At 42.4% G+C, this 27,089-nt stretch overlaps 1 protein-coding gene across 2 annotated transcripts in view; it reads left to right on the top strand.

Annotated features, from left to right (window-relative positions):
* Window positions 1-27,089, top strand: part of LOC110537549 (AP-2 complex subunit beta) — a 67,430-nt gene that overhangs the window by 7,304 nt on the left and 33,037 nt on the right. For both annotated transcript variants that reach the window (XM_021623672.3, XM_021623673.3), the window contains exons 7-14: window positions 5,002-5,223; window positions 9,165-9,285; window positions 10,404-10,499; window positions 10,703-10,818; window positions 10,997-11,162; window positions 11,708-11,806; window positions 11,972-12,231; window positions 12,896-13,091. In XM_021623672.3, the coding sequence (XP_021479347.1) occupies window positions 5,002-5,223; window positions 9,165-9,285; window positions 10,404-10,499; window positions 10,703-10,818; window positions 10,997-11,162; window positions 11,708-11,806; window positions 11,972-12,231; window positions 12,896-13,091 (1,276 nt within the window). The remainder of the gene's footprint in view (window positions 1-5,001; window positions 5,224-9,164; window positions 9,286-10,403; window positions 10,500-10,702; window positions 10,819-10,996; window positions 11,163-11,707; window positions 11,807-11,971; window positions 12,232-12,895; window positions 13,092-27,089) is intronic.

The raw sequence follows: 27,089 nt of genomic DNA, 5'->3' as shown, positions 1-27,089 counted from the left end.
GATGATTGAGTTGGAGGCGTGCATGGCCACACAGTCATGGGTGAACCGGGAGTACAGGAGAGGGCTGAGAACACACCCTTGAGGATCAGCAGGTGGAGATGTTGTTTCCTACCCTCACCACCTGGGGTCATCCCATCAGAAAGTCCAGGACCCAGTTGCACAGGGCGGGGTGAAACCCAGGGTCTCGAGCTTAATGACGAGTTTGGAGGGTACTATGGTGTTAAATGCTGAGGTGTAGTTGATGAACAGCATTCTTTTGTGGCCTGCCACTTTGCAGCTGAGCTGTTGTTGCTACTAGACATTTCCACTTCATAATAACAGTAGTTACAGTTGACCGGGGTAGCTCTGTTATCAGAAATTTGATGAACTGACTTGTTGGAAAGGTAATATCCTATGATGGGGCCGCATTAAAAGTCACTGAGCTGTTCAGTAAGGCCATTCTACTGCTAATGTTTGTCCATGGAGATTGCATGGCTGTGTGCTCGATTTTAATACTCGATTTTAATACACCTGTCAGCAATGGATGTGGCTGAAATAGACAAATCCACTAATTTGAATGGGTGTCCACATACTTTTATATATATATAGTGTACTACTACTGCAACAACACAATCCAAAACATAGAACACAAACAAAAATCAAAGCTATGGTGTCGCAGATCCAGAGGACATGAGAACAGAATTAGCAGAGGTCCTGCTTTTCTGAACAGTGTGGTCTTGAGTTGTGCCTTAAAGGAGGACAGAGACTTTGCGGCCCTAATAGTGTCTGGAAATGCGTTCCGGAGCTGTGCAACTGAAAGCCCTGTCACGATAGATTTGAGTCTGAACCTGGAGGAGCGAAGGGTGCGTGTGGGGCAGGAGAGTAAAATTAGTTCAGACAGGTACTTGGGTCCAGAGTTGTGGATAGCTTGGTGGGATTGAACCAGGATTTTGTAGTCGATACGTGGGCATATTCGGAGCCAGTGGAGGTTGAACAGCACTGGAGTGAGGTGCTTGTCAGAGGTGGTGTGGGTGAGGACACCGTGCATCACAGTTCTGGAAATATTGTCGGCTGATTAGGCACTTGGCATATGCACCAACAAAAAGGGCATTACAATAGTCCAGACGGGATGAAATAAAAGTGCTCCAGTTTGTGATGGCATAGGTCATAACCTGCCAATGTTCTGTTGATGGAAAAATTTGACTTTGATCATACTGTTGATGTGGGCCTCAAACGAGAGGTGACTGTTAAATATCACACCCAGGTTGTGAACCTCACTGGAGGGGGTGACCTTGACACCAACAATATTGAGGCTGCTAATGTTGTTTTTATTGTGCCAGTGCCAATCAGGACGTCCTCTGTGTTTTTGCAGTTTAACTGAGGGAAACTTCACTGCATCCACGCTTTGTTGTCCTGCAGGCTGCTGACCAGGAGTGCAGTGGCATTGTCAGTGTTGAGACGTACAGCTGAGTGGCGCCAGCATAAAGTGAAACCCCAGTCCGTGTTTCCTCAAGATGTTTCCCAGTGGCAGCATGCAGATACAAATCAGCAGTGGTCCCAGGACCGAGTCTTGAGGGCCCCCCTGTCTGACCTACTAGGACAGATGGCAAAAAAATGGTAGCGATCAATGAGATAGTCCCGGACAGTGTCTGACAGGCCCAGGAGCTTCTCCATGCGGTCCAGTAGGATGGCATGGCTGACCGTGTAATGCTGCACAGAGGTCCAGCAGAATGAGGATGCTGGCAGCCCCAGAGTCGTTATTGGTGACTCTTATCAGGGCAGTCTTGGCACTGTGTCTAGCTCTGAAACCCGGCTGGAAGGGCTCAAGTAGGTTGTGAGTGGCCGGATGGTTTTGGAGTTAGAAACAGTACGTTCGAGGAGCTTGGAAATAGGCCTGTATTTCTTGAGGTTGTCAGGGTCAGATCCAGGCTTTTTAGGTACTGGTCTGACTGTGGCCAGTTTGAGCTGAGTAGGGACACATCCAGTGATGAGGTACTTGTTGGTCATTTCGGTGAAGAAAGGCTCCAGAGCAGGTAAGCATGTCATAGGGAGGTGGGGAGCAAGTGGTGGGCCTCATTGTCCTAACTAGCTTGGTTACATCAGCTGCAGTGACTGTGGTGAAGGTGGAGAAACTTGACTCAGGGAGCGTAGGACTGGGTAGCTCAAGTACCGGGGCTGGAGAGGACGGGATGGTGTTATTGATGTTTTCAATTTTGCTTTGGAAGGAGCACAGGTATTAATTGCACCTTCGGGAGGCTGAGGTAGCAGAATTGATTATAGGTTGGAGAAGCTTGTCCACAGTAGAGAACAGGGAGTTACCAATGGCGTTGCTGATCAGTTAGGACCAGTAGGATGTCCGAGGTGCATTTTAAGGCTTGTTTGTATTCTTGCTGATGTTGCTCATACATCTGCGCATATACAGTTAGACCAAGTTTTCTTATACTGTTGTTCTAGATGACGGCCAGTTGCCTTCAGAGAGCGTTGCTCTGCTCCTCGGTGTACCAGGGAGAAGATTTGGAGAAAGACACCATTCGGGTTTCCAAAGGAGCAACTTTATCCAGTATGGAGGCAAATGCAGTGTTGTGTTGAGCCACTAGTCAGTAACTTGCAGGTAGGAGATGGATTCAGTAAGCTGGCCAGTGTTTGTTTTTAGACTCCTAAACTAAATGGAGTGTTTGTTTGGCCGAGTGGGTAGAGGAATAGCTAGGGTGAAGGTGATGCGTTTATGGTCGGACATCCCTGACACGTTTCCTTCCAATTTGGAGAATTCCACGTCTGTAGTACAGACCAGGTCTAGTGTATGGCCTTTGTTGTGGCTGTCAAAGACCACGTGCTGTTGGAGTCCAAAGATGTCCAGGACATCAGCCAGGCCGGTAGAGAGACTGCAGTCGACATGTATGTTGAAATGACCAAGCACTAGCATAGCAGGGCACAAAGGGCTCAGGAGTGTTAGTAGCTCAGGTAGTTGCGCAAGAAAGTCAGAGTTGAGCTTTCGGAGGTCGATAAATCAGCACAGACAGTACTGATACAGAACCAGTGCTCTTGAAAGCCATGCATTCAAAACATGAGATTGCTGGTACTGGAGTAGACTTCACAGTGCCGTCAGTCCTGCAGATTACATCCAATCCACCACCATGTCCAGATGTACGAGAACAGTCCAGGTAGGTGTAACCAGATGGAGTGCATTGTTTGAGGGATATGTACTCATTGGGCTGATGCCAAGTCTTACTGAGGCAGAGAAAGTCTAGACCTCTATCAGTGTCATTAAGTAGTAACCCTTTGTTGTTTATGGATCCTGCATTTAAAAGGCCCAGTTGAATAGCTTTGGAAGTTGCCAAAGGGGCAGCCTGCAGAACAGACCAGTGTCCTTTATTATCCACCTCCGGTGTGCGTGATGTACTGCTCGCAGTGTGACTGCACACAATAGACATGCATTTTTTTCTGCGTTTTATTCTCCTGAGGATTGTCGTGGAATATTTCTGAGAGACTTTTAGATTTCTTCAAAACAATCAAACTTTATGATTAATTATTGCAATAACGGAGTGGTCAACGACCACCCTTAAGTGATTCATGAGAGCCCAACGAAAAAGATTTGGGTTACAGATCTTTATAGCAAAGTACATCCTCCTGAATGTTCATGCCAAACAACAGATGTGTTGAATTATATAAAGGTACATTGTGATATCAAGCAGCAGACAGCAAGATTTACATGGTGCCAAATGTCTGTCTCTAGGTCTTTTACTACTTGTTTATACAGAAATACTAATGCAACATAGGACACTAGGTCCTTCCCTCAAATTATGAAGTCCAGTGTTCATCTGCAATGTGGGAGAAATAAACTGGAAGGAGGGTTTGCCTGGCACTGGCAGACAGGCCAGCATTTCACAGACACTAATCATGGAATGGAATGCAGTCTTTAGGTTTTATCACCAAGGCATTGTAAATCAACTGTCAGCGTTAAGCCTCAGAGGCTCCTCTCAGAAGAACAGACAAAGTGTGAAAGTACTAATACAAGAATACATTCTAATATAAAGTCATGTGAATAACATAATGTTGTAATTTCCACCACAGGATTCTGTATTGCATAAGGCTGTTTTTCATCTCCCTGCACTTCTGAGGAATCTTTGGGTGTAGTGAGTGATAGTTGCTGCCATTTCTGTATCTTTTGGTCCAGCCTTTGATCCAATAAATGGGAGATGAGATAAGAAGAGATGAGGATCTCGGAGGATCGGAGCTGGTATTTGAATCCAAACAATTAGCTATTTGGTTGGAGAAGTAGTCAAATATGTTAACTCATTTAATGTTGTTGAGGGGGAAAAAATACACTACTTGATTAGCTATATAAAAAATAAGTTGAGAAAAAAAATACACATAAACACCTAAAACAAATAATTAAGGATACGTTTGCAGGAGTGAACCACCAAGGCAACCATGGAATTCAGTATAGCATTGAGAGCGATACAGGTAACTGCCAAAATAAAGGAAACACCAACATAAAGTGTCTTTATAGGGCATTGGGCCACCACAGCATCAATGTGCCTTGGCATAGATTCTACAAGTGCCTGGAACTCTATTGAAGGGTTGCGACACCATTCTTCCATGTGAAATTCCATAATTTGGTGTTTTGTTGATGGTGGTAGAAAACACTGTCTCAGGCTCCGCTCCAGAATCTCCCATAAGTGTTCAATTGGGTTGAGATCTGGTGACACACACACGCACTTTAAACCCCCCATTCTCCTTTGAGACCCCTCTTTCAAAGTCACTGAGATCTCTTCTAGCCATGCTAGCCAAAATAAAAAATATCTGAGCTATTTGTTATGTACCAATTAGTTATGTCCTGTATAGGGAGTTGTGATTAATCTCCACAATAAGTCCTGTGTACTAAATCTCTACCAGACGTTTATTGCATCTAAAGTAAACTGCTGAGTTTGTCCACTAAAATCACTTATGGTGTTGTCAACTTTTAAATCCTTTGTAATATAGATTGCACTAATAAACCCACCTGTCCTCTTTATTTTCCAGCATCTGCGAGCGTGTCACTCCCCGTCTCTCCCATGCCAACTCGGCGGTGGTGCTGTCGGCTGTTAAGGTGCTGATGAAGTTCCTGGAGCTTCTGCCCAAGGAGTCGGACTACTACAACACCCTGCTGAAGAAGCTGTCCCCACCGCTGGTCACCCTGCTCTCTGGGGAGCCAGAGGTCCAGTATGTGGCCCTCAGGAACATCAACCTCATCGTCCAGAAAAGGTCAGTGGGACATTTACACTCAACATTAATGCTAAGTTATTGCTAGCCTCCAAGGGATCAGGGCTGGAACAGAGCCATACATCAAAATGTGTTTAGTTTATCACTTTCTAAATGAATCCTCAGTGATGTGGAATGTTTGGTGTTGGATAAGGCCCAGTGAAGTAAAAAAAGATGATTTTTCTGTGTTTTATATATACAGTGCAAGTATTCAGACCCCAATGACTTTTTCCACATTTTGTTAGGTTGCAGCCTTATTTTAAAATGAATTTACATTTTTTTCTTTCTCTGAATCTAATTTTTATTCCAACCTCATAGTGTGGAAATATTTGTATTTATTTATTTAACCTTTACTTAAGTAGGCAAGTCAGTTAAGAACAAATTGGCCCAGCGTCATCCGGGTTAGGTTTTGGCTGGGGTAGGCCATAATTGTAAATAAGAATTTGTTCTTAACTGATTTGCATAGTTAAATAAAGGTTAAATAAATAATTACAAATATTTCCACACTGTGAGGTTGGAATATTACTGTGAAAATGAAAAGACGGCCTGAAAGGTCATCCTGTTTTGTTTGCATGGTGTTTTGGCCTGCCTGGTGACATCACTAGGCGGTAAATCAGTTAATCAAATCAAGCTTTATTTATACAGGCCATTTCAGACATGGAATGCAAATGCAATGTGCTTCACAGGAAAAAATGAAAATAAAAAAAAGTGAATTTATATTTCTGTTTTTATTTTCACTGTTTTTTATTTTCATTTTTTTGTGTGTGTGTGTATATATATGTATATATGTATATGTATATGTGTATATATATATATATATATATATATTTATGATATTTTTCAAAATTTTAAAGAAATCCCATGCTTTTAAAAAATCCCATGTTTGAGAAATATACCACAACATTTTTGCTCTGCTTCAGTGAAATGTTTGAAAGATTTTCATGGTTGTGCTTTTCTTTTTTTATATGATATATATATATATATACTACACAACAAACATGAGGGGAAAAAAATAAGAACAATAAAAATTGAAAGATTAAAAAGCACCCTATAGAAAAGCAAAGCTTAAAAGGTGTGTTTAAGATCTCTTTTAAATACAGTACCAGTCAAACGTTTGTTTTGGTTAATACATGATTCCATATGTGTTATTTCATTGTTTTCATGTCTTCACTATTATTCTACAATGTAGATAATAGTCAAAATTAAAGAAAACCCCAGGAATGAGTAGATGTGTCCAAACTTTTGACTGGTACTGTTTGTCCACAGTTTCTGCCCCCCCTCCGGTTCTCTGGCAGGCTGTTCCAGGCTGGGGGCATAATAACTAAATGCTGCCTCTCCATGCTTCTTGGTCCTAGACTTTGGGAAAGTTAAAAGGCCAGTGCCAGAGGACCGAAGAGACCTACTGCATAACTTAAAAGCACGTCTGACATGTATCGGGGTGCACAATCGTAGATTGATTTAAAAACCATTAAAATACTTTTTAAAATGAATTATAAAACTCACAGGCAGCCAGTGGAGAGACCTTTAAAAACCGGTGTAAATGTGTGCTTTCCGTCTGGTCTGCAGCACAGTACCCGTGCTGCAGCATTCTGTATGTTTTGCAGTTGACCAATGGCTTTTCTTGGGTAGACCAGCCAGGAGAGTATTACAGTATCAGCCTGTGATCAGAAATTGCTTTGGCAATGTTCCTCAGCTGGTAAAAAGCTATTTTGGTCACATTCCTAATGTATGATCCGAAGTTGAATTCAGATTCTAAAATGACACCCAGGTTTTTTACCTGGTGTTTTATCTTTATTGCCAGTGAATTAAAATGTGCGACCAGATCCTCTCTGTGCTTTGGCTCCAACAGTAAGTACCTTGGTCTTGTATTAATTAATCTGGAGAAAGTTGTGAGCCATCCAAGTATTTAAGTTAGGAATACAGTCTAATTTATCAGTGGAGCTAAAATCCTCTGGTGGCACAAATGTAAAGTTGTGTATCGTCTGCCTAGCAGTGAAAATCAATACTGTGCTTTCTGAAAAATTCTGCTAAGGGGTAACATGCTGTATATAAACTGAACATTTCCGGACCTAAAATCTAACCTTGTGGAACGCCACGTGATATGTATTTTCTCTTGAGTTATTTTTACCAAGGGTGACAAACTCTCCACCAGTTAAATAGGTGTTAAACCAAGTTTGAACGGGACCTGAGAGGCTAACCCACCTCTCCAGTCTGTCCAGAAGGACATCATGGTCACCAGTGTCAAATGCTGCACTTAAATCCAAGAGTACAAGGACAGAGAGTTGTTTGGCATCTGTGTTGGCACAAAGATAATTTACCACTTTAACTGAAGCGGTCTCTGTGCTGTGGTGGGCACAAAAACCAGATTGGAATTTTTCCAAAATACAGTTTGCACTTAATCATTTAGCTGTTTGAAAACATATTTCTACAGAATTTTGCTTAAGAATGGAAGGTTGGAGATTGGTTGAACATTTCTAAGAGCTGAAGAAACTAGATTGATTTTCTTCAGAACAGGATTCACTATAGCAGTTTTCAGTGCAGTGGGGAAAGTGCCTGTGAACAGGGAGTGGTTAACAATAGCTTGCCCTTCTTCAGATATGCAATTAAAAAATGTTTTGAAGAAGGTGGTGGAGATGGGATCTAGAAGGCTTGTGTTATCACTTTCCTGAGGATGTCGGTGTTAACCATGGAAAATAAATCCATAGTGCCTATGCGTGGTAGGCTAAGGCACATATCAAACTTCTCATCAGGTCTTGCTTGACTGATACCCAGCCTAGTGTTTGTTATCTTGTCTCTGAAATATGCCGCAAACTCATCACGTTTGGAAAGTTCACATAGGTTTGCAGGGGTAAGATTTATCAGTGCACTTTTGAATTAATCTGATTATTAGTGATCAATTTAGAAAAATGAGCCCGTCTGGCATTTCTAATTAACTTGTTATATATGCTAAGTTGCTCTCTCAGAACATCATAATGGACCTGCAACTTTGACTTAATAGACCAATAACCAAGTTAGTTCCAAACTTCTCTGCCAATAACCGCTAGTTTTTGGTTTTCCCCTCCCACTCAGACCACTCCCAGACAGTTCTAGCAAAATTCTTGCTTGCTCTATGCTAAGAAGCATTTTGTATACCTTTTTTTTTTTACCATTTTATTTAATTCAGTCACAGTAAGTTCATTTTTACAGAGAAATTATTTGATGTTGAGATTAAAACGGCTGCATTGGACCATTTTTATGTCTTGGCACCATGTTTTCGTTTTGTGTCCTCCTCACTTCCTAGCCACTAGATGACAGCATTTCTCTCCTTATGTACCTTTCCCATCTCTCAGCTCTGTGGGTTCAGATCAGGACCACATAGATAGACACATAGAGTTGTTCTGTTAAACAGCCACCACTAACATTGAGCGGCTGCTGCCAACACACTGACTCAACTCCAGCCACTTTAATAATGGGAATTGATGGGAATTGATGTAAAATATATCACTAGCCACTTTAAACAATGCTACTTAATATAATGTTTACATACCCTACATTATTTATCTCATATGTATACGTATATACTGTACTCTATATCATCTACTTCATCTTTATGTAATACATGTATCACTAGCCACTTTAAACTATGCCACTTTGTTTACATACTCATGTCATATGTATATACATACTGTACTCGATACCATCTACTGTATCTTGCCTATGCCGCTCTGTACCATCACTCATTCATATATCTTTATGTACATATTCTTTATCCCTTTACACTTGTGTGTATAAGGTAGTAGTTTTGGAATTGTTAGCTAGATTACTCGTTGGTTATTACTGCATTGTCGGAACTAGAAGCACAAGCATTTCGCTACACTCGCATTAACATCTGCTAACCATGTGTATGTGACAAATAAAATTTGATTTGATTTGTTCCCATTATAAATGTAATCTCTACTATTTAGGCCAGAGATTCTGAAGCAGGAGATCAAGGTGTTCTTTGTCAAGTACAACGACCCCATCTACGTCAAATTGGAGAAGCTGGATATCATGATTCGCCTGGCCTCCCAGGCCAACATAGCCCAGGTACTGCTCATGGAACCCCATACCTCACTGAATGGAAGTCTGTATTAGGGTGTTCATTTCTCATGATTTGCTGTACATCATTTTATACTTAGTCACTCTATACAGAAAACCATCTTTGGGGATGATAGCTCCATACTGTATATGTTTTGTTTGTTTTTCATACGGTATCTGTTTGACTTAGAATAATGTTATTGGCCCACAAAAATATACACTTTTGTTAATATAAGAACATGGCCCTTAAAAAACAACAGGTGCTAGCCCAGATTTGCATTAATCTGTTCAGCTGCACCAAAACACTGAGTATACCAAACATTAGGTACACCTTCCTAATATTGAGTTCCCCCCCTGTTGGGGCCTGGACTCTACAAGGTGTCGAAAGCACTCCACAGGGATGCTGGACCATGTTGACTACAATGCTTCCCACAGTTGTCAAGTTGGCTGGATGTCCTTTGGGTGGTGGACAATTCTTGATACACCCAGGAAACCATTAAGCGTGTAAAACCCAGCAGAGCTGCAGTTGTTGACACAAACCGGTGCACCTGCTACCATACCCTTTTTAAAGGCACTTACATTTTTTTGTCTTGCCCATTCACCCTCTGAATGGCACACACATACAGTCCATGTCTCACTTGTCTCGAGGCTTAAAAATCCTTCTTTAACCTGTCTCCTCCATTTACACTGAAGTGGATTTAACAAGTGACATCAATAAGGGATCATAGCTTTCACCTCGATTCATCTGGTCAGTCTATGCCATGGATAGAGCAGGTGTTATTAATGTTTTGTATACTTAGTTTTTATTGAAGACTTATTTCGACAGACATGTTCACCTCCCAATGCGTCACTCCTAATCTGTTTTAGCTGGTACTCTGACAGGCATGCTGTCAGATGATGCCTTAATGAACACACGTTTTGGACAGTGGATGTACTTGCTTCCTTTGTTGTTAAAAGACAAGCCTTGGCTTGGGTAGTTTAGCCTTGGATGCATGCATAATTCACCAACCTTAACCATGTCTCCTCAAATCATTATCTTACAATGTCAATGCGCTTGCTTGTCCTCTGTGTGTAAATGTGTGTGTGTGTGTCATGTTTTTCACTCATATGCCCTGCTCTCCCCCCAGGTGTTGGCTGAGCTGAAGGAGTACGCCACCGAGGTGGATGTTGACTTTGTGCGTAAGGCAGTGAGAGCCATCGGACGCTGTGCCATCAAAGTAGAGGTAGGAATCTGAGACCCCATCATAGATGGACGCAGAGAGGGTCTTTGATCAGATTTTATAGCTCTTCCATAAAAGTGCCATCCAATCCTATGAAGTTGTTTGAAGGAGTTTAAACGAGGTACTTTGGCCACTGATTACATTTAAAAAACATTTTTATCTGTGTTGGGTCAGTGTTGACTTTGTTCCTGTTTTCTCTCTGTTAGCAATCTGCTGAGCGCTGTGTGAGCACCCTGCTGGACCTCATCCAGACCAAAGTCAACTATGTGGTGCAGGAGGCCATTGTGGTCATCAGGGACATCTTCCGCAAATACCCCAACAAGTAAGTGTCCTTTTCCCTCCATCCCCGATAATTATCAATAAAGATGGAGATTTATTTTCCTCAATAGGACCTATACCTCCCCTGTCTGTGTATATATAATACCTGTGTATATTCCGAGGCCCAGACAGACACTAGTATATACCCTGACCCTTTGTGTTCTCTCTCTCTATCTCTTCAGGTATGAGAGCATCATCGCCACGCTGTGTGAGAACCTGGACTCTCTGGACGAGCCGGATGCTCGCGCCGCCATGATCTGGATCGTGGGAGAGTACGCTGAGAGGATCGACAACGCTGACGAGTTGCTGGAGAGTTTCCTGGAGGGCTTCCACGACGAGAGCACCCAGGTCAGTTGTCCCAGAGCAGAGCGCCCAGGTCAGTTGTCCCAGAGCAGAGCGCCCAGGTCAGTTGTCCCATAGCAGAGCGCCCAGGTCAGTTGTCCCAGAGCAGAGCGCCCAGGTCAGTTGTCCCAGAGCAGAGCAGCCAGGTCAGTTGTCCCAGAGCAGAGCAGCCAGGTCAGTTGAGGTCTGCAATTTATAATCTAATTCTACCCCGCAAGACCATTAATATAAATTTGAAAAGATTGGGTAAATGTTTCACCTTGTTGGTTTCATTTGACTATCTTAATGCCAGATGGCCTCGTTGTTGCCTTTGGGACTATTACGCCCTGCTTGGAAATTAATCTAGGGCAAAGACTGGATTGAATATGGTAAGAGCTCCACCTTGCCCTTGTCTTTAATTTCTGCTATATTGCTTTCATTAATGCCATCCTTTCAGATCTACACGTGCCTTGTGGCTAGGAGTTGATTTGGCCCCGCCCTAACAATAATTACCTTTCTTATCTGGGTTGTGGGGTCAGACCATTCAGTCTTGGGGGTGTGTTGTGTTTCAGGTCCAGCTCACTCTTCTGACGGCCATCGTCAAACTATTCCTCAAGAAACCCTCTGAGACTCAGGAGCTGGTGCAGCAGGTCCTTAGTCTGGCCACACAGGTGACATATACACACACACACACACAAACACACAGAGAGGGAGGTAGAGAGACACACACATACACACACACCAATATATCTCCCTCTTTTGCTTCAAACTGTTTCAAACTTCAACTCAACACTGTCTATTCACCACTGTGATTCCTTCCCCTTGTGTCATCCTAGGACTCCGACAACCCTGACCTACGTGACAGGGGTTACATCTACTGGCGCCTGCTGTCCACCGACCCAGTGACTGCCAAGGAGGTGGTCTTGTCCGAGAAGCCCCTGATCTCGGAGGAGACGGACCTGATTGAGCCCACCCTGCTGGATGAACTCATCTGCCACATTGGCTCCCTGGCCTCCGTCTACCACAAGCCCCCAAACGCCTTTGTGGAGGGTAGTCATGGCATCCACCGCAAGCACCTGCCCATCCAGCACGGCAGGTAAGACACAGTTATGAGAAAGTTACTCAGTTACCAAGTCCCAGGAAGACACACTCACCTAACCCCCCAAATAAAGCTTCCCTCCCCCTCTAGCACAACACAAAGGCTATCATTGCTTACACACAAATACCAACATCTGTTTTCCCATAGTGGGTGTGGCAATAGCGCTGTCTCCGACCTAAATTTAGAGGCCCTCTTCTTGGATGCAGATACAAAATGTTGCTGTTTTAAAGCCAATTTCCTACAATTCTACACATTTTGCCATGGGGCAGAGAGAAGATTAGTTGTAAAGCTAGTTTCCTGCAATTCTACACATTTTGACGTAGGGCTGAGAGAATGCCGTCTTATGCTATCTGAGTGACTCAAACATTATAACAAAATCAACGGGGTCCCCATGCCATGATATTTTTTACATTTTAGATTCTCCCTGAAGGTCTAGTTTTTATTTTGGTGATTGTTAGTTCTAAAAAAAATCTTATTAAAGCATGTATATCTCCAGTATATTTTCTCCTATACTTTATATCTGGTTTGAGTCGTTCCTTGGGGGGGTGGGGGGGTTTATCATATTTCTGGGAGTGGTGGCAACTATTTAGAAGTGTTGCTAAATGAATATAGGGGAAACACTGACATATTAGCATCTGTGTCCTCTCTTTCCACCTCTCAGCATTGATACAGGCGAGAGCCCGGTGAGCGCAGGGCCAGCGGCCCCCATTGAACAGGCCCAGTCAGTTATCCCCTCCCAGGGTGACCTGCTGGGAGACCTGCTCAACCTGGACCTGGGTCCCCCCGTCAACGTGCCCCAGCAGTCCTCCATGCAGATGGGTGCTGTCGACCTGCTGGGCGGAGGCCTCGACAGCCTGGTGAGTGACGGACACTCACACACAATTGCAAACAACTGAGTTTATTTATTTGGGTTGGAATGGTGGGGATTGTCAATGTAGTCCATGAGGGATCAGTAGGACCGCACTCTCCAGATTGTTTCATTGTGCCATGAACAATAAAACGTAGTATAATGTTGTGTGGAGAATGTGGTCTCATTGATGGTTTCCTAAGCAGGGTAGGCTTTTCTCAGGCTTTTCACCTGAGATGTTGTAGGGACGCAGAGGAATTCTAGAGGGCATTTTAATTGCATCTGCGTATTACTAGGATAACTGCAGCTTTTGGAATGCATCAGTGACAGTGGTACATGGTGTTCCTGTCAAATATTATGAAGTTGTAGGCCTAAGGTTTACTGTGGAGTGAAAAGGCATAGTTTTTTTGCTGTGGCTGGGCAGTGTTGTCAGATGTCAATACTCTAGTCAGGCTGTTGGAAGTTTCCTTGGCGACATCAAACTCATCGATGTACAGTGCCATGAAAAAGTGTTTCTCCAATTTTTGATTTTCTCTATTTTGCATATTTTTGATACTGAATGTTATCAGATCTTCAACCAAAACCTAATATTAGATTAAGGGAACCTGAGTTTACTAATAACAAACATTTATACTTATTTTATTTAATTAACAATATTATGCAACACATAATTCACCTGTGTGGAAAAGTAATTGCCCCCTTACGCTCAATAACTGGTTGTGCCACCTTTTAGCTGCAATGACTGCAACCAACACATCCTGTAGTTGTTGATCAGTCTCTCACATCACCGTGGAGGAATTTTGGCCCACTTTTGTATGCAGAACTGCTTCAACTCAGCGACATTTGTGGGTTTTCAAGCAGGAACTGCTCTTCTCACATCCTGCCACAACATCTCAATTTGGATTAGGTCTGGACTTTGACTAGGCCATTCCAAAACTTCCAATGTATATGTAAACTAGAGGTCGACCGATTATGATTTTTCAACGCCAATACCAATTATTGAAGGACCAAAAAAAGGCAATACCGATTAATCGGGACGGTTTTAAATGTTTATTTTTATTTGTAATAATGACAATTACAACAATACTGAATGAACACTTATTTTAACTTAATATAATACATCAATAAAATCATTTTAGCCTCAAATAAATAATGAAACATGTTCAAGTGCAATATGTGCCAGGTAAGAAAGCTAACGTTTAAGTTCCTTGCTCAGAACATGAGAACATATGAAAGCTGGTGGTTCCTTTTAACATGAGTCTTCAATATTCCCAGGTAAGAAGTTTTAGGTTGTAGTTATTATAGGAATTATAGGACTATTTCTCTCTATACGATTTGTATTTCATATACCTTTGAGTATTGGATGTTCTTATAGGCACTTTAGTATTGCCAGTGTAACAGTATAGCTTCCGTCTCTCTCCTCGCTCCTACCTGGGATCGAACCAGGAACACATCGACAACAGCCGCTCTCGAGGCATCGTTACCCATCGCTACACAAAACCCGCGGCCCTTGCACAGCACGGGGAACAACTACTCCAATTCTCAGAGCGAGTGACATTTGAAAGGCTATTAGCGCGCACCCTGCTAACTAGCTAGCCATTTCACATCGGTTACAGCAGCCTAATCTCGGGAGTTGATAGGCTTGAAGTCATGAACAGCGCAATGCTTGAAGCATTGCAAAGAGCTGCTGGCAAAATGCACGAAAGTGCTGTTTGAATGAATGCTCACGAGCCTGCTGGTGCCTACCATCGCTCAGTCAGACTGCTCTATCAAATCATAGACTTAATTATAACATAACACACAGAAATATGAGCCTTAGGTCATTAATATGGTAGAATCCGGAAACTATTATCTCGAAATCAAAATGTTTATTCTTTCAGTGAAATATGGAACCGTACCGTATTTTATCGAAGTCTAAATATTTCTGTTACATTGCACAACCTTAAATGTTATGTTATAATTATGTAAAATTCTAGCAAATTAGTTTGCAACGAGCCAGGCGGCCCAAACTGTTGCATATACCCTGACTCTGCGTGCAATGAACGCAAGAGAAGTGACACAATTTCACCTGGTTAATATTGCCTGCTAACCTAAATTTATTTTAGCTAAATATGCAGGTTTAAAAATATCTACTTCTGTATATTGATTTTAAGAAAGGCATTGATGTTTATGGTTAGGTACAGTCGTGCAACAATTGTGCTTTTTACGCAAATGCGCTTTTGTTTAATCATCCCCCGTTTGGCGAAGTTGGCTGTCTTTGTTAGGAAGAAATAGTCTTCACACAGTTCGCAACGAGCCAGGCGGCCCAAACTGCTGCATATACCCTGACTCTGTTGCAAGAGAAGTGACACATTTTCCCTAGTTAAAATAAATTAATGTTAGCAGGCAATATTAACTAAATATGCAGGTTTAAAAATATATACTTGTGTATTGATTTTAAGAAAGGCATTGATGTTTAGGGTTAGTTAGGTACACGTTGGAGCAACACCATTCCTTTTTTGCGAATGCGCACCGCATCGATTATATGCAACGAAGGACATGCTAGATAAACTAGTAATATCATCAACCATGTGTAGTTATAACTAGTGATTATGATTGATTGATTGTTTTTTATAAAATAAGTTTAATGCTAGCTAGCAACTTACCTTGGCTTCTTACTGCATTCGCGTAACAGGCATGCTCCTCGTGGGGTGCAATGAGAGGCAGGTGGTTAGAGCGTTGGACAAGGTAAAAATCTGTTGTTCTGCCCCTGAACAAGGCTGTCATTGAAAATAAGAATGTGTTCTTAACTGACTTGCCTAGTTAAATAAAGGTGTAAAAAAAAAAAATGTAATAATCGGCCAAATCGGTGTCCAATAATACCGATTTCCAATTGTTATGAAAACTTGAAATCGGCCCTAATTAATCGGCCAATCCGATTAATCGGTCGACCTCTTAAATAAACTTGATTGTGTGTTTTGGATCATTGTCTTGCTGCATGACCCAGCTGCGCTTCAGCTCACAGACGGATGGCCTGACATTCTCCTGTAGAATTCTACAGAAGTGTAAGGGGGTGGACCTTTTCACACAGGGGCATTGGGTGTTGCATAACTTTGTTTATGAAATAAGTGTGTAGTTGTTGTGTTACAGTTGAAGTCGGAAGTTTACATATACCTTAGCCAAATACATTTAAACTCAGTTTTTCACAAATTCCCTCTCAGTTAGGATCACCACAGAATAATAGTGGAGAGAATGATTTATTTCAGCTTTTATTTCTTTCATCACATTCCCAGTGGGTCAGAAGTTTACATACATTCAATTAATATTTGTTAGCATAGCCTTTAAATTGTTTAACTTGGGTCAAATGTTTCAGGTAGCCTTCCACAACCTTCCCACAATTAGTTGGGTGAATTTTGGCCCATTCCTCCTGACAGAGCTGGTGTAACTGAGTTAGGTTTTTAGGCCTCCTTTCTCGCACAAGCCTTTTCAGTTCTGCCCACACATTTTCCATAGGATTGAGGTCAGGGCTTTGTAATGGCCACTTCAATATCTTAACTTTATTGTCCTTAAGCCATTTTGTTTGGGTCATGTTCCATTTGGAAGACCCATTTGCGACCAAGCTGTAACTTCCTGATGTCTTGACGTTGCTTCAATATATCCACATAATTTTCCTTCCTCATGATGCAACCTCTTTTGTGAAGTTCACCAGTCCCTCCTGCAGCAAAGCAGTCCCTCCTGCAGCAAAGCACCCCCACAACATGATGCTGCCACCCCAGTGCTTCATGGTTGGGATGATGTTCTTCAGCTTGCAAGCCTCCCCCTTTTCCCTCCAAACATATTGATGGTCATTATGGTCAAACAGTTCTATTTTTGTTTCATCAGACCAGAGGACATTTCTCCAAAAAGTACGATCTTTGTCCCCATGTGCAGTTGCAAACCGTAGTCTGGCTTTTTTTGGTGGATTTGGAGCAGTGTCTTATTCCTTGTTGAGCGGCCTTTCAGGTTATATCGATATAGGTCTCGTATTACTGTGGATATAGATACTTTTGTACCTGTTTCCTCCAGCGTCTTCACAAGGTCCTTTGCTGTTGTTCTGGGATTAATTTGCACTTTTCGCACCAAAGTATGTTCATCTCTAGGAGACAGAACGCGTCTCATTCATGAGCGGTATGACGGCTCTGTGGTCCCATGGTATTTATACAGATTGTACAGATGAACGTGGTACCTTCAGGTGTTTGGAAATTGCTCCAAAGGATGAACCAGACATGTGGAGGTCTACAAATTATTTTCTTAGGTCTTGGCTGACTTCCTTTGTTTAAAGGCACAGTCAGCTTAGTGTATGTAATCTTCTGACCCACTGGAATTGTGATACAGTGAATTATAAGTGAAATAATCTGTCTGTAAACAATTGTTGGAAAAATGACTTGTCATGCCACAAAGTAGATGTCCTAACCGACTTGCCAAAACTATAGTTTGTTCACAAGAAATTTGTGGAGTGGTTGAAAAATGAGTGTAATGACTCCAACCTAAGTGTATGTAAACTTCCGACTTGAACTGTATGTTTACTCAGGTTCCCTTTATCTAATATTAGGTTTTAGTTGAAGATCTGATAACATTCAGTATAAAAAATATGCAAAAGTAGAAGAAATTAGAAAGAGGGTAAATATGTTTTCACAGCACTGTATGACTGATTTAGTATCTTCATGTATGGTGCAAGGGAACTCTGATTAGCTTTTTGACAAAGTATCTGCTAAATTTGGAAGTTGAGTTTATTACATTATCAGGATAGTTATGTTATCATCATATCCACATTAAACATACAGTGAGGGAAACAATTATTTGATCCCTTGTTGATTTTGTACGTTTGCCCACTGACAAAGAAATTATCAGTCTATCATTTTAATGGTAGGTTTATTTGAACAGTGAGAGACAGAATAACCACAAAAAAATCCAGAAGAACACATGTCAAAAATGTTATAAATTGATTTGCATTTTAATGAGGGAAATAAATATTTGACCTCCTCTCAATCAGAAAGATTTCTGGCTCCCAGGTGTCTTTTATAAAGGTAACAAGCTGAAATTAGGAGTACACTTAAAGGGAGTGCTCCTAATCTCAGCTTGTTACCTGTATATAAGACACCTGTCCACAGAAGCAATCAGTCAATCAGATTCCAAACTCTCCACCATGGCCAAGACCAAAGAGTTCTCCAAGGATGTCAGGGACAAGATTGTAGACCTACACAAGGCTGGAATGGGCTACAAGACCATCGCCAAGCAGCTTGGTGAGAAGGTGACAACAGTTGGTGCGATTATTCGCAAATGGAAGAAACACAAAAGAACTGTCAATCTCCCTCTGCCTGGGGCTCCATGCAAGATCTCACCTCGTGGAGTTGCAATGATCATGAGAACGGTGAGGAATCAGCCCAGAACTACACGATAGGATCTTGTCAATGATCTCAAGGCAGCTGGGACCATAGTCACCAAGAAAACAATTGGGAACACACTACGCCGTGAAGTACTGAAATCCTGCAGCGCCCGCAAGGTCCCCCTGCTCAAGAAAGCACATATACATGCCCGTCTGAAGTTTGCCAATGAACATCTGAATGATTCAGAGGACAACTGGGTGAAAGTGTTGTGGTCAGATGAGACCAAAATGGAGCTCTTTGGCATCAACTCAACTCGCCGTGTTTGGAGGAGGAGGAATGCTGCCTATAACCCCAAGAACCCCATCCCCGTCAAACAAGGTGGAAACATTATGCTTTTGGGGTGTTTTTCTGCTAAGGGGACAGGACAACTTCACCGCATCAAAGGGACGATGGACGGGGCCATGTACCGTCAAATCTTGGGTGAGAACCTCCTTCCCTCAGCCAGGGCTTTGAAAATGGGTCGTGGATGGGTATTCCAGCATGAGAAGGACCCAAAACACACAGCCAAGGCAACAAAGTGGCTCAAGAAGAAGCACATTAAGGTCCTGGAGTGGCCTAGCCAGTCTCCAGACCTTAATCCCATAGAAAATCTGTGGAGGGAGCTGAATGTTCGAGTTGCCAAACGTCAGCCTCGAAACCTTAATGACTTGGAGAAGATCTGCAAAGAGGAGTGGGACCAAATCCCTCCTGAGATGTGTGCAAACCTGGTGGCCAACTACAAGAAACGTCTGACCTCTGTGATTGCCAACAAGGGTTTTGCCTCCAAGTACTAAGTCATGTTTTGCAGAGGGGTCAAATACTTATTTCCCTCATTTAAAATGCAAATCAATTTATGTTTTTGACATGTTTTTCCAGATTTTTTTGTTGTTATTCAATCTCACTGTTCAAATAAACCTACCATTACAATTATAGACTGATCATTTCTTTGTCAGTGGTCAAACGTACAAAATCAGCATGGGATCAAATACTTTTTTCCCCTGTATGCATCAACAGTTCAAATAGTGTACACACATTCTGGCTGACACATCAAGGGTGATGTATGCTGGGCAGCAGCAACAGAGAGACACTCTGTCTGTCAGTGAGAAGCCTGCCTCGCTGTCCCTGACTGATCTGCCAGACACTAGTACAGAGAGGCATGCAGGCCAGGGATGTCACGATGTGGCTTCACTCTGACATCTCAATACAGAAGAGACACGAGGCGGAGGCTTGGCACGCCATGGTGGCTCTGGCACACACACAGGACCCCGAAGTTTGGTCCTAATAGTGGACGGTGGATAGTGATAGCGTCTTATCAGGTTGTATGCTGCTAATATTATTGCACTGTCAAGATTGTTTTGGTCTTCATGCAGATGAGTTGTTTTGTTTGACAAGGCGGTGCATACTAATTAACATTTCAGTTTTGCATCTAAAACATCCTAGTTAGCTAGCTATACACAGCACATTTGAATCTCTATTGTAACAATGTGATAATGAAGGCTCATTTGCTCATAGGTCGTGTTGTTTTGTGGCTGCTCATCTGGATAACCATTATAGCCCGTGCTTAGCACGTGAAATGAGCAGCAGCTTTTTGGGAAGCTTTATTTACAGTGGGGCAAAACAGTATTTAGTCAGCCACCAATTGTTCAAGTTCTCCCACTTAAAAAGATGACGATACATGGCCCCACAATTACAGGCCTCTCTCATCTTTTTAAGTGGGAGAACTTGCACAATTGGTGGCTGACTAAATACTTTTTTGCCCCACTGTATTTATCTTATGTTTAAGGGAGACTTTCTCCTCTTGACTGACAGTAATAACAACTTTTTAATGATACAGTGCATTTGGAAAGTATTCAGACCCCTTGACTTTTTCCACATTTTGTTACATTACAGCCCTATTGTAAAATGGATTAAATAATTTTTTCCCCCTCAATACAATACCGAGTAATAGCAAAGCAAAAATGGATTTTTAGACATTTTTGCAAATGTCTTAAAATGAAAAATGGAAACATCACATTTCCATAAGTATGCAGACCCTTTACTTAGTACTTTGTTGAAGTACCTTTGTAATCACTGCCAGTCTTCTTGGGTATGACGCTACAAGCTTGGCACACCTGTATTTGGGAAGGTTCTCCCATTCTCTGCAGATAATTTTAAGCTCTGTCAGGTTGGATGGGGAGCGTGTCTGCACAGCTATTTTCAGGTCTTTCCAGAGATTTTCTATCAGGTTCAAGTCCGGGCCCTGGCTGGGCCACTCAAGGACATTCAGATACTTGTCCCGAAGCCGCTCCTGAGTTGTCTTGGCTGTGTGCTTAGGGTTGTTGTCCTGTTGGAAGGTGAACCTTCGCCCCAGTCTGATCGCTCTGGAGCAGGTTTTCATTCTCAATCCTGACTAGTCTCCCAGTCCCTGCTGTTGATAAACATCCCCACAGCATGATGCTGCCACCACAGTGCTTCACCGTAGGGATGGTGCCATGTTTCCTCCAGACGTGACGCTTGGCATTCAGGCCAAATAGTTCAATCTTGGTTTCATCACACCAGAGAATCCTGTTTCTCATGATCTGAAATTCCTTTAAGTGCCTTTTGGCAAAATCCAATCGGGCTGTCATGTGCCTTTTACTGAGGAGTGGCTTCCGTCTGGCCACTCTACCATAAAGGCCTGATTAGTGGCGTGTTGTAGAGATGGTTGTCTTTGAACGTTCTCACATCTTCACAGAGGAACTCTGGAGCTCTGTCAGGGTGACCATTGGGTTCTTGGTCACCTCCCTGACCAAGGCCCTTCTCCCCCGATTGCTCAGTTTGGCTGGGCGACCAGCACTAGGAAGTCTTGGTGGTTCCAAACTTCTTCCATTTAAGAATGATGGAGGCCACTGTGTTCTTGGGGACCTTCAATGCTGCAGACATTTTTTGGTATCCTTCCCCAGATCTGTGCCTCGACACAATCCTGTCTCGGAGCTCTACGGACAATTCCTTTGACCTCATGGATTGGTTTATGCTCTGACATGCACTGTCAACTGTGAGACTTTATATAGACAGCTGTGTGCCAATCAATTGAATTTACCACAGGTGGACTCCAATCAAGTTGTAGAAACATCTCAACGATGATCAATGGAAACAGGATGCACCTGAGCTCAATTGAGTCTCATAGTAAAGGGTCTGAATACTTGTGTAAATAAGGTATTTCTGTTTTTTATTTTTAACGCATTTGCAAACATAAAACCCTATTTCCACTTTGTCATTATGGTGTTATTGTGTGTAGATTGATGAGGAAAAAATTGAATTCAATCCATTTTAGAATAAGGCTGTACCGTAACAAAATGTGGAACAAGGGAAGTGGTCTGAAGACTTTCCGAATGCGCTGTATTAGCTGGGGATTGTGTTCTGAACTCTAGCCTGAAGGGACAGCCACAGCTGTTGTTCTACTCTACTGAGAGTGTTGTAGCTTGAAGCGTTGTAACCACCATATGTGGTTAATAATATTAAGTCACAGAGTAAATGGACTACATCTTCAAGTAAATGGAGAGCTTGTATGGAAGCACTTCATCTATTAGTTCATCCAACCCACCTTAGCCTATAATTAAATGTTCTGCTCTGCTTTAGTGAAGTGAAGACTTGAGGGGCAGACTATCTTATAGTTATCAACCAATAATAATAATCTTTGATTCTTACCACTATATCCTTTCTGCTTAGCCTCTGAGATGGGAGAGGAGAGCACCAGGGGCTAACTGGGTCCAGTACATGCCTGCTGCTGTTTACCGTTCCACTACCCTACTAGTCCAGACACTATGCCACAGGAGAGGGAGGGTTCAGAAAGGAGTGATTGGCACTGAGTTGGGAAGTCCCTGCCCCAGATGTTAATTTTATTTTATTTGTTAGGTAACATTTTCAAGAGACTACACCTTCGACTGAGTTCAAATTAAGTGTAAGCTCAACCATGAGAAATCATATTGCCCTACATACACCACCTCATTCCATAGCTTTTTCCAATGAACAGCACATTTGTCAATTGGTATTCTCCAGGCCAGGGCAACTGTAGTTGGGGCGGGAAGTTCAGCGTAGCGAATTAGGGGTCGTGTCTTGTCAGCCGTGTAGAGCGTGGCCTCGTTGTGATAAGTGTTATTACGATTATCTCGATGTGCTCCTCGTCCCTTTTGGTTGGCCCTCCCAGATTATAAAATGCTTTAATCAAATCTTAATTGGGCGGTCATTAAAACTACAGTGACTCCAATCCAAGTCGGAGAGTCCAATCGAGGACATCTTACCGTTGTGCTGCTACACAGAATGTTTAAACAGATCTGCTGAGTAATTACAGTGGGGAGTGAAAGCTACTTTCTTACCAATTATGATCAGCCATTCTGCAAGCCTACTTACTCTAAGCACATTCGACCAATTTAATGGAATCGATATGGGTTTTAATGAAAGGCAAGGAGCCGTGAGCCGAAACAGCCCTCAGTCGGAAGTTACTGTTTAGCACTGATCAATTCTAAGCGTACCCTGACCTTATCACAGTCTGGGTTCAAATACCACTGATATTGTGGCTCCTCCAGATTGAACACAGAGAGCAATGCTAGTTTTATTTGCTATATATTAGTCAAATTAAAATTAAAAGCAGACCTAAGCTTAATGTTGGGCAATCAAGATGTAACGTTGTTATAGCCTTTTGATGATAATTGAATATGACATTTGAGTCTGTTTACAGTCTGCACTGAATTCTCCTCTGGGCTTGTTCCTCAAAATATACAATTTTTAAATCTACAGCAAGAGAGTATGTGGAAATACTCCTCCAGAAATTATATTGCAATGTAAAATTAGTAGTCTTTCATTTCAACTCAGTTTCATCACACCAGAGAATCTTATTTCTCATGGTCTGACATTTCTTTAAGTGCCTTTTACTGAGGAGTGGCTTCCGTCTGGCAACTCTACCATAAAGGCCTGATTAGTGGCGTGTTGTAGAGATGGTTGTCTTGGAACGTTCTCACATCTTCACAGAGGAACTCTAGAGCTCTGTCGGTGACCATCGGGTTCTTGGTCACCTCCCTGACCTCTCCCCCGATTGTTCAGTTTGGCCGGGCGGCCAGCTCTAGGAAGAGTCTTGGTAGTTCCAAACTTCTTCCATTTAAGAATGATGGAGGCCACTGTGTTCTTGGGGACCTTCAATGCTGCAGACATTTTTTGGTATCCTTCCCCAGATCTGTGCCTCGACACAATCCTGTCTCGGAGCTATACGGACAATTCCTTAGACCTCATGGCTTGGTTTTTGCTCTGACATGCACTGTCAGCAGTGGGATCTTATATAGACAGGTGTGTGCCTTTCCAAGTCATGTCCAATCAATTGAATTTACCACAGGTGGACTCCAATCAAGTTGTAGAAACATCTCAACGATGATCAATGGAAACAGGATGCACCTGAGCTCAATTGAGTCTCATAGCAAAGGGTCTGAATACTTGTGTAAATAAGGTATTTCTGTTTTTTATTTTTAACTCATTTGCAAACATAAAAACCTATTTCCGCTTTGTCATTATGGGGTTATTGTGTGTAGATTGATGAGGAAGCTACTTTTTAGTCTTTCATTTAGATTCTAATCGTTTCCTCTGTGTATTTACTACCCGGTTGTCATCCACCTTCAGAAACTGGGAGAGTGAGTAAGATTCCGATATTCTGAAGTAAATGGATTTTAGGATCCCACTGCTGGGCCCTTCTGGGGAATGGAAGGCTGCCCTCGTTGGAGTCATCATGGCTTTAGATATTTCTACTTGGACCCTTGAAGGGCTCTAAAAGTATGACCAATTTGGTATTTATTTTGCGACCAGTAGTTTTATTTTGGGAGCAGATAATTGTTCTAATGAAAAGGCTTCTGATTGCCCTAGAGAAAAAGGTGAGTCAATAGCGGCTTGCTTCTAGCGCAACCAAGTCAACAGATCTGACCCATATTACCGCCGCAACATTTGTATCTTCCTATAGGGGATCACCGGACCACATTTTACATTCATAAATCATGTCGTGGGCAGTTTTAAAACTGCTCAGTGGTGTTAAGTACTTAAGTAAAAGTACTTGAAAGTACTACTTAAGTAGTTTTTTGGGGTATCTGTACCTTACTATTTATATTTTTTACAACTTTTACTTATACTCCACTACATTCCTAAACAAAATAATGTACTTTTTACTCCTTACATTTTCCCTGACACCCAAAAGTACTACTTACATTTTCAATGCTTCGCTGTCTAATTCACGCACTTATCAAGAGAACATCCCCGGTCTTCCCTACTGACTCTGATCTGGCAGACTCACGAAACACAAATGCTTCGTGTGTAATTGACGTCTGAGTGTTGAAGTGTGCCCCTGGCTACCCGTTAATTTAACAATCTAGAAAATTGTGCCATCTGGTTTGCTTAATATAAGGAATTTGAAATGATTTATACTTTTGCTTTTGATACTTAAGTACATTTAAAACCAAATACTTTTAGACTTTTACTCAAGTAGTATTTTACTGAGTGACTTTTACTTGAGTAATTTTCTTTTAAGTATGACAATTGGGTACTTTTTCCACCACAGCAACTGCTTGCGAGTTTGTTTACATTTCTTCGGTCATGTTACCTCATTGGCTAGCTAGCTAACTTTACCAGTATATCCAAACATTTGAGGGCAGATAAAGGAAATAATAGCTATGATCAATGATCAATGATTCATAGCAATGAATGACAGCTCGCTTGCACGTCATCATCATAAACTTCACATTTTTTATTTATTATTATTTGTATTTTTTCCCCTTTTTCTCCCCAATTTCGTGGTATCCAATTGTTTAGTAGCTACTAGCTTGTCTCATCGCTACAACTCCCGTACGGGCTCGGGAGAGACGAAGGTTGAAAGTCATGCGTCCTCCGATACACAACCCAACCAAGCCGCACTGCTTCTTAACACAGCGCACATCCAACCCGGAAGCCAGCCGCACCAATGCGCCGGAGGAAACACCGTGCACCTGGCCACCTTGGTTAGCGTACACTGCGCCCAGCCCGCCACAGGAGTCGCTGGTGCGCGATGAGACAAGGACACCCCTACCGACCAAGCCCTCCCTAGGCCAATTGTGCGTCGCCCCATGGACCTCCCGGTCGCGGCCGGTTACGACAGAGCCTGGGCGCGAACCCAGGGACTCTGATGGCACAGCTGGCGCTGCAGTACAGCGCCCTTAACCACTGCGCCACCCGGGAGGCATAAACTTCACATTTTTAAAGAGATGGTGTACAATTTTCAGTGTAATGCACTAGATAACTAGCCTGCTCATCCTCATGTCATTCCGTATTACAGCTTTCTGGGCCACTGTAAAAGGATCTCTGCCAGTAGATTTAACATATAAGCCACTTCACAGGACATTGCCTTTGTCCACTGTCTTAACAGTGTTAATGAAGTGTAAACCTCTCAATTCACACCATCAAAGCAAGGGTTGGGATTATGCCAGGTAAAGGACCCTGCCTTTTAAGTGTACTTGCCCAATGCCCATAGAAATAGAATCGCATAGAACTAGAATACCTTGGAACATGCTCCCAGACACCCTGCAGAGAGACAGTGTTGCTAGAGGTTTGAGGCTGCATCGCCAGACCAGATAGACAATGACCTGCTGTCATCAGAAGGGCAAAATCTGGGAATGATTAATGCAATAGAAAGGGCTGAGTCAGCGCCCCAAAACTGAATATTAAAGCTGACCTTCTAGATGAGGAGGCCGAGCCAAATTAACCTGACAAGCTGTCAAAGCTCTGTGTGCTAGCCATTTTTCAATGCATATATACTGGGTTCTTCTCTTAAACCTGCCAATAGCAGACCCCTCTAAAACTGAATGACATATTGGGTCAGGCTTTTCATCGACTTCATTTCTCATTGGTCATAGTCATTCACTCATCTATATTGATGGATTTTTGAACACCCGCTGAAATTGCAAAGGACTCTACGTCCGTCTCCCAATAAAAATATAATGTGACCGTTAACTGCCCCATTAAGGTTTTATTATTGACGAGCCTGAAACTTCCCTCTCCAGCAGTATGTAAATGAGCTGTCCTGTTTATATTTTACATTCCTAAAAGGCCCTTGTATCGTCAGTATAAAACTTTGGCAGTATTTCCAGACACATCCCTCCCACATTAAGACTTCTCCAACTTTGTGACTTGCATCTCTTGCCGCTGGTCAAAAGCTGGTACTTCAACCCTGTTTAAATATCAAGAATATTCATATGCTAGAAGAAGAAAAAATTCAGTGTGAGGGTGAAGTGAGACAATATTGACTAGTCTGCCAGTTCCCCTTCGCATGTGTGGAAGTAAGGGTTAATTTGGCGTAGTTGGCAAAGATTCCCAGCGGTCTCTTAACATAACACTGCCACAGCATTCAGCCATTTTGTTCTGAGTGGTTCACCTTCAAAATAAACCACTTCGTTATGTGAGGGCTGAACTAAATGCACTTTTGTGCAAGCTCGCAAAACTAGGAATATCTTGTGGTAAACACTATCAAACAGTTCTATCAAAGTTTGTCAAACCTAAGCATTATCGACCTGTGGTACACGAGTGGCACAGCGGTCTAAGGCACTGCTTCTGCAAGAGGCGTCACTACAGTCCCTTGTTCGAATCCAGACTGAATCACATCC

Source organism: Oncorhynchus mykiss, chromosome 12 (assembly GCF_057628025.1).
Source record: "Oncorhynchus mykiss isolate SJ-2025 chromosome 12, ASM5762802v1, whole genome shotgun sequence".
In the NCBI taxonomy this organism is placed as follows: Eukaryota; Metazoa; Chordata; class Actinopteri; order Salmoniformes; family Salmonidae; genus Oncorhynchus; species Oncorhynchus mykiss.
This window is presented reverse-complemented; position numbering and strand designations above follow the sequence as displayed.